The following is a 7811-nucleotide window of genomic DNA, read 5'->3' as shown; positions in this document are numbered from 1 at the left end:
CTCCCTGGAGCTAGGTAAAGGTAAAGGGACCCCTGACCATTAGGTCCAGTCGTGACCGACTCTGGGGTTGTGGCGCTCATCTCGCTTTACTGGCCGAGGAAGCCGGCGTACAGCTTCCGGGTCATGTGGCCAGCATGACTGAGCCGCTTCTGGCGAACCAGAGCAGTGCATGGAAACGCTGTTTACCTTCCCGCTGGAGCGGTACCTATTTATCTACTTGCACTTTGACGTGCTTTCGAACTGCTAGGTTGGCAGGAGCAGGGACCGAGAAAAGGAAGCTCACCCCATTGCGGGGATTCGAACTGCCGACCTTCTGATCAGCAAGTCCTAGGCTTTGTGGTTTAACCCACAGCACCACCCGCGTCCCCTCCAAGTGTGCAACTAGTTGAGCTCAAATGCTCAACTCCGACACAAGCAATCTGTGCCAGAGTACTGGAGAAAAAGCAACCGCAGCAGAAGCAACCCACCTTTGGGTAGCAGTCGATAGTGTTTGCCACCACAGCAATGGCATCAGACCTCGAGCGAGAGCAGCTATGGCAAACCCAAGGGACACAACACAGCCAGGAGAAAGAGGAAAAAGCAGGTGTGTGGCATGCCATTTGTACCAGGGCCAGTCCTCAAAACTTGTCAATCCTGTTGCTGATATCTGGCTGTGCTCCCTTCACCATGATCAAATGCCATAATTGAAGAACCTGTTCTATTCACCCTAGCAAGCTGTCAACGTCTGTGCCACCACCCAACCTTGAAGACTGGTTAACGGTACTTTGTAAAACAACTTAATCCTAAAATCTCCTGCATCAACAGATTTTTTAAAAAGTGAAAAAATATGTGGCGTCGTTATTATAACAATCACCCCACTTGACATATATCCAAAGGCAAGGATGAACCATAGCTCATTGGTGAAAGCTTCACGTTGCGTCAGGTTAGGTGGCACAGTACGAAATGCAGATGGGACACCAGGATTTATAAATATATACCTTTATTTTTATTTTGCATATTAAATAAGGTTCTTTAAATTACAAGCAGTCTTGAATCACACTATGCATGATCAATGTACAGTAGAAATATTACAGTTTTAAAATTTACACAATTTAAAGACAAATTCGACCTGAAATTTCATTGACTAGAATATTGCCATAAACCTCATACCTGTATTAAATTTCCAGTAGGAAAACCTCTCCCCTATGATTTTGTAACATAAATTTCCTCATTTACAAATAGAGTAAAACATTGTATATACACACAGATACCATTTACCATTAGGTGACAGCTACCACTGTGCAAGATCAGACGATTTATTAAATGGAACCAAACATCTTAAACTCATTCAAGTTTCATTTGAAAATAAAAACAAAAACCGGGCTGGTGGTACTGAACACTTTCTCCTCTCTTCTGTACTCTCATCTCAACAATTTGCCCTTGAAGACTTGATTATTATTTTTAAAGAAAGGTTATTTTATACAACTTAAAGCTGAATTTATTTATTTTTATTTTTTACACTCCATTCTTATTTTTAAGGCTATTTCTTATAAGGCTAATAAGTTTCCAATTCCACCTTCCAATCTAAATAGCCGTTTTACCCGCAATGCAATTTTAAACTGAGTGCATAATTGTGTCTACCGCCTCCCAAAAAATACCTTCCTAACTAAGCTGTCTCCCTCTCAAAAAAAGACAAAAGAATCAGAACTGCATATAAATCAATCTAAAATACTGATTTTTAAAAAGTAGGCATGAATGGCTCTCGTTAGTGCTTCATTAAGTGTTTTTTAAAAAAAGAATCCATTCATTTCCAATAAAAGCGGTGGTTTTCCCCTTCTCACTTGTGCACAGAACTTGGAAAATTATTTATCAATTAAAACTCTCTTCATTTTGAACTGCTGCATTGCAAATGTTACTTTACAGGGGTGGGATCTAGGTGAAGGAACGTATGACCTACTGAGTTGTATCCAAAGCTAACCCAACTCAAGAGTATAAATGAACTTGACTTTCAGCGGGTCTACTCTGAGTACAAGTGGCATTGGATATCACCCTCCATCTTTCAGCCTGAGCCTCTTTGAACTACTACACTACCCTGGCCATTATGAGAAGTCCAGCTCCCATTTACAAAACACATGCACGCCCCACGGCTCCTGCAGGGGAACAGCAAGAGCACAGCTGCACTGGTGGAATTGTGGCGCTGCTGCTCCTGGTTCCAGGGCTTCTTAACAACCCCGCAAAATTTAGTGTTAAATAAGCTATTGCTAACGCCTTGCTCTGTTCCCTAAGTGACTCTTCCTCCTCACCTTGGAGCAGCAAAAGACGAGAGACCCCTTCAACAGCCAAAACTTTCTGGCTGGGCTCTGGTGCCTTCAGAAGAAACACAGGAGGAGAACTTTACAACATAAAACTTCTTCCTAGCAATTCATCCTTAAAACGGGGGTGTGGGTCAGGGTGGAATTGCTTGTTTTAACATGCAGCTGTTTAAAATTTACAGGTGATCTACTGGGGGGCAGCGGGGAAGGGGAGAGAAGCAGGAACCCCTAAATACATGCAGCAGCAGCAAAAGTTGGGATAAGATTCCCTCGTGTTAATTCTTGGATTTGCACGTCTGGTCCTAAAGTCACTATCCTCCTTTAAAAACACAGGCTTTTAAGTCTGAAGGAAACCGACAACTCCCCCACCCCGCTGCCCCCTTGAAGAGAACTGTTACTCGCAACCATCACAATGAATGCTAACCTGCTCAAATCTTGCTAAACTGTCGTCTGGGTAACTAAGGTGCAAAAAAGGACACAGAAGTCAGCTTGTGAACCATGCAGTAAAGAAACCTCTACATGGTTGAAAAGGTATAAATTTGGTCTTCAAGTGACGTGTTAGGGCTACTAGCCTGGATTTGTGTGCATGTGTGTGTGTGTGTGTGTGTGTGTGCTTTAAAATGCACTCGTTTTAAGAGCTTTTGGTTAGTTACAGGTGCCTCACAATATCGTTTTGCCCACTATGAGAGAGTTTTGTGTTCATGGGAAGTACTCTGAAACTCTGTCTTGCTAATGACACAAATGCACTCTGGGTTTTCACCACAGAGTGGAAGAACAAGTGTCAGAGATAGCGAGTTTGCATTTCATATGGCCAAAGCAACAAGTGTGTGTTAGGTTCCATCACGGTCTGTGGAGATTATAATTTTTTTTAAGCCTCCCTCATGATTAGTGCCAACCGTATGAATCCATTCCAGGAAGTGTTTTCTAATGCCCCCCCCCCCGACAGCCCTGAAGCCACTCAATGCACCAGATGTTAGGCTTGTGGTTGGCTGCATCTCCAAACTGTGTGAATTCCCAGTGTGAATTCCAATCCGGGGCTAAGCAAGCCAACTTCTATCTGCAGGATGAGACTCTGGAGTGCCGATTCTTTGGCAAAAGGGGGCAGGAAGATGCCTCAGGCACCCAGAGAAAATGCAGTCATGAGGAATGCACACAAGTGGGATTAGGCTACTCATAATTTTCACACTTAAAAAAAAAATTGGATAAAAGCAAAGAATACTACCAATGCAACTCTTTATTCCATAAACCAGGGCTGGCTAAGCTGTTCCTCTCCTGAGGCTGTAGGCTTACAACTCCCATCATCCCTAACCATGGGCTATGCTGGCTGGGGCTGATGGGAGTTGGAGTCAAACAGCATCTAGAGAGCCACAGCTTATCTCTTTGCCATAAACTAAGTCATAAACTACAAAGTTAGGGGGCTTATACTTTCTGCTGCACAATTCCATATATTGTTGGAAAACTCAGTAGGGCAGGTTCACTTTTGTGTTTCCTTGCTTTTAATTTTATTACATTAAAGAAAAAGCAGGAGGGGGGGGGGGGAAACAACCTAATCCGACTTTAAAAATCTCCCTACTTGACTCAGGCCTGTCCAAGAGAGGAACAACCATTCCAAATAGACCCAAGGTTGTAATGTGTGTTTTGAAAATTAATTCAGTGCACACTAAAATTTGCTCTTCCAAGAACAAACATTGCGGGATACTCCAAGCAGACATTTCTCCAAGCTTTAGAGAAAAGTTGGCACATGAGATCATGTTGTGGGCAAATGCTTGAAGCAATACATGTCTCAAGCTGTTCTATTAATTTTTCTTTAGACAAATGAGTTCCTTGTGTAATGGGGGAGTCCATAACTCACAATTTTAATGCACTTCAATTTCTGCCCTCCATAGGGCTCATGAGAACCAGCCTGGCTGAAGGAGAACGGCAAAGGAAAAGTCTCAATACTTTCATACATTCTTTGATGAGAAGGTTTAAAAGCTACCAATTTTCATGCCATTTACAGATGTCCTCAGACCTGAAGCAGAAAGAAACCTGTGCAGGTCAGCTGGATAGCTTAATTAAAAAAAAAAAACTTTTTTTACACGTCTTCCACTGCCAAAGCTGAGGCTGCAAAACACATTTTACAGCTCAAGTGCTCATTTTAAGAGAGAGACGGGGGGTGGGGGGACGGACAGGGGGACACACGACCCTGCAGCTTATATTCTGAGTTCACCATACTTAGGAGAGCTATACACTAAACCCCTTCCTATTTTATGAATGCCAGAGTAGCTTTCCATCAGCAGTACAGGGCTCCGGCAAGGGATTTAAAAGCTCTGGAACATCTGGGTCTAACAACACACTGCCAATTAGCCCTTAAGTTTCTATTAGCCATCCTTAAGGTATTAGAACTACCAGTTTTGCATGGAAACCTGCAGTATGTGCCAACTACAGCTGGCACAGAAGGCCCAAATCCCTATTGAAGATTGGTTCTCAAATATCCACAGGTGACGCCTGCTCTGCTAAAGCTGCTTCTTTAGAGAATCTCAACTTCAAACACAAAGAGAAAGAGCAACTGCATGAGTCAACACATCCCCTTTTACATTGCATCTGCAGAAATGTTAACACTTCCCTGAAGATGAGATGAGCGATTCAAGAAGTTACCCAGTAACCAAGACCATCATTTAAGGACACACACACACACGGACATTGAGTCTTCCAGACGTCTTGGGTGCAGAGGGAAGCAAACAGAAGAATGTTACAACACCACAATTTTTTTTTTAGCCAACTATAACTAAAAAGTCAATTCATCGACCACTGTACTGCAGATGGGAATATAAGAAAGTGAATTGCCCCTTTAGAAAAGTGGATAGCATACAAAGCTCCAGAAATTATATAAACAGGAAGACTCAAGCTCTGTACACCCCAACAAGTACGCTGTGCAAAAAAGGGGCACAGGAGCACAAAGCAAACCAGTTAGGCAGGTAAAGGACCCCAACAACTTCCATCAATCAAGAAGCAAAGAGGAATGGCTTTGTACAATGCAAAGGGACCTGGGAAGGGCAGTTACTAGTGCATCTGCAGCTAAGCAAGGTGTGAAGTCTTTGAGATATGGCTTTCTACACAACAGCTCTCAAGTCAGGCAGCTTCAAGTGACATAGCCACCTTCTGCTCAGCTATGTACAATTTTACATGTTCATAGAGATAATACACTGAGAATACAAAAGGGTATGGTACAATCCTATATATAAACCAGAGCATAACTTGTACATATTTGTTACAAATTGTCTGCAGGATACTTCAAGTACTTTGGGGGTAGGAGAGGGGGGAGAAGGGGAAAGCTAGCACATGATATATATTTTTAAAGGAAATGCAAAATGCACCAGTTTTCAAAAAAAAACACAGTACACTACAAAAAGTAACATCCACCTTCAAGTTCAGGTCTTGATCTAACATTGCCTTCAGGGTGTGCAAACATCTTGATTATTGGATTTCAGCAGGTCTGCTTTGTTTTCAGATGCAAGAGGGTAGTCGTCGTTTTTGAAAATGAAAATATTGGCTGTTAGGCAAAAAGCAGAAGTGACTCCCCACAAAACGATGACCATTCACCGAGGGAAGAAGCTTCAGTCTTTTTCTCCATCTTCACTGCTCCCTGTTAAGAGACACAAGGCTATTATTAGAGGGTGAGGCTTTGGAATATTCTGCCTCCAGAATGAGTTCCTTCAGACTGTGGAATCCTCTCAAGGCCTGTTTCCCAGGGATCTTTTCCTGGATAAGCTCTGCTGAAATTGCAGCAGGCGGGTGTGAAAGTATTGAAAAGAACACGGGTGCATTTTTGTGGCAATCAAATACAGATTGTACCATAATAGTGCCCCAGCAGTTTGGCCCGTTTCCCCCTCCTCCAAAAGTGAGATTCTGATGTTTAAAAAGCACCTGAATTATCCATCTCCTGTTATGAAATCAACCCCAGGGACACAGCTGGAAGTCTGTCAGGCACAACTGTCTAAATCGCACAGTTCAATGTCAGGACATAATAGAGCTAACTGCACTATTTAAACACTGGCCTTAATGATAAACAAGCAAATACTCCTATCTAATCAGCACTCTGCTGAACCTAATATAAGCTCCTATACCAAACACCAAGGACCCACAAGCTCCAGGGGCATTTAGGTGCTCAAAAATATCCTAGTTTTATGATTAAAAATAATAATAATCTAGCCAGTCGTGAACTTGCTTATTTGGTGTGCTTTAAATTCCAAAGGACTTGGGAATTCTTTTGGGCAAAACAGAGTCAGTTCAGGGCTTGCACCACTCCTATTCGTTTCCAGTGAAGACTGGGCAAAAGAACCACCTGGGTGGGCTGCATAGGCCAGACATATCTACCTGAGATTTTACTCTCTGTTCTGCCACCTAAAATCCACCCATCTTGCCACACAGTGAAGCCACTTCTACAGGAAAGCTACATATGACGCAAAAGAAAAGGAAGTAGTAGGTATAAATCAGGAAAGTCAAATACATAGGGATTACAAAGGAGAGCCATGAACAACAACAACAACAACAACAGGCAGCAGCTATTTAGGAAAAGGATGGGCAGAAGGTAGATCTACTTTCCTTACTCAAGATTTTATCATCTTTTAATAATCGCTTGAGCAAGCATTGCTCGAAAACCATACTGATGTAACAAACGAGTGCTTGAAGGAAAATACTTGCCTCCCTGTTCAATATCAGAATCCGTAAGGTGAGTGAGCGAGAAGCTTGCAATGTTTGCTGGAGAGATAGAGAACCTGGAGTAAGGTAAAGGATTCGACCAGTTTTGTTCAGAGCTTCGAGGCAGTGGTGGTGGGGAGAAGTACTTTGAGGTCTGAAGAGAAGGCTTGGAACTAATGAGGCTGTTTGCTGCCTTTGCTATGAAAGAGGGCTCTGGAGAAGAGAAGTCGTCGTCCCATTCAAAACCTCCACCTGGAACAAATCACACACACATTAAAATAAAATAAAAATCTGGAGAAAATGCCGAAACCTCCAGGGAATGGAAGTTGCAATTAGTTCAGAGAACATTCTCTGTGGATTAGGCTTATAGCCAGTATCAGAAATCTTTAAATGCATCAACTGAAGCAGATGAACTGTATGCAAAATTGGACATATGATAATGAAGCACACACATGCTGTATTTTCCTACTTCTAAGAGCACAAAACCAGATTTTTGAATCCTTAGGTAGACACATGGGCAAAATAGGGGCCTATAAAAAAGATAAGGTGATGCATGACACTGATTTTTGCAAAGAGAAGCACAGACTTTGTCACCAGATTCCCTTATATATTCTCTTTGTTAGGGATGGATGGTATACAAGGAACAAACTCTTCTGATTGGGTTTCTCCTTGCAGACCACCACACTTCCTTAAATTTAAACTTAAATCTGAATATTTACACTGAAAAGTGGAATTTCTGTTCAGCATGTGATCAACATTTAAAAGTTATTTCGGAGCTTTGTCCTTTATGTTCATATAGTCAATAGAGTGGGTGACCAAGCAAATTCTAAACACATCAAC

At 42.2% G+C, this 7811-nt stretch overlaps 1 protein-coding gene across 1 annotated transcript in view; it reads right to left on the bottom strand.

Annotated features, from left to right (window-relative positions):
* Positions 1–5468: 5468 nt before the first annotated feature.
* LMTK2 (lemur tyrosine kinase 2) overlaps positions 5469–7811 on the bottom strand; it is a 48085-nt gene continuing 45742 nt past the window's right edge. Inside the window, exons 13-14 of the mRNA XM_081889071.1 lie at positions 6971–7223; positions 5469–5912 (exon numbers count right to left, since the gene is read on the bottom strand). Of these exons, the coding sequence (XP_081745197.1) occupies positions 5888–5912; positions 6971–7223 (278 nt within the window). The 3' untranslated portion in view covers positions 5469–5887. The remainder of the gene's footprint in view (positions 5913–6970; positions 7224–7811) is intronic.

This window comes from Podarcis melisellensis (genome assembly GCF_964234715.1).
Source record: "Podarcis melisellensis genome assembly, chromosome: 14".
Taxonomy (NCBI): Eukaryota; Metazoa; Chordata; class Lepidosauria; order Squamata; family Lacertidae; genus Podarcis; species Podarcis melisellensis.
The sequence above is the reverse complement of the archived record's forward strand: the minus strand, read 5'-3'. Positions and strand labels throughout refer to the sequence as shown.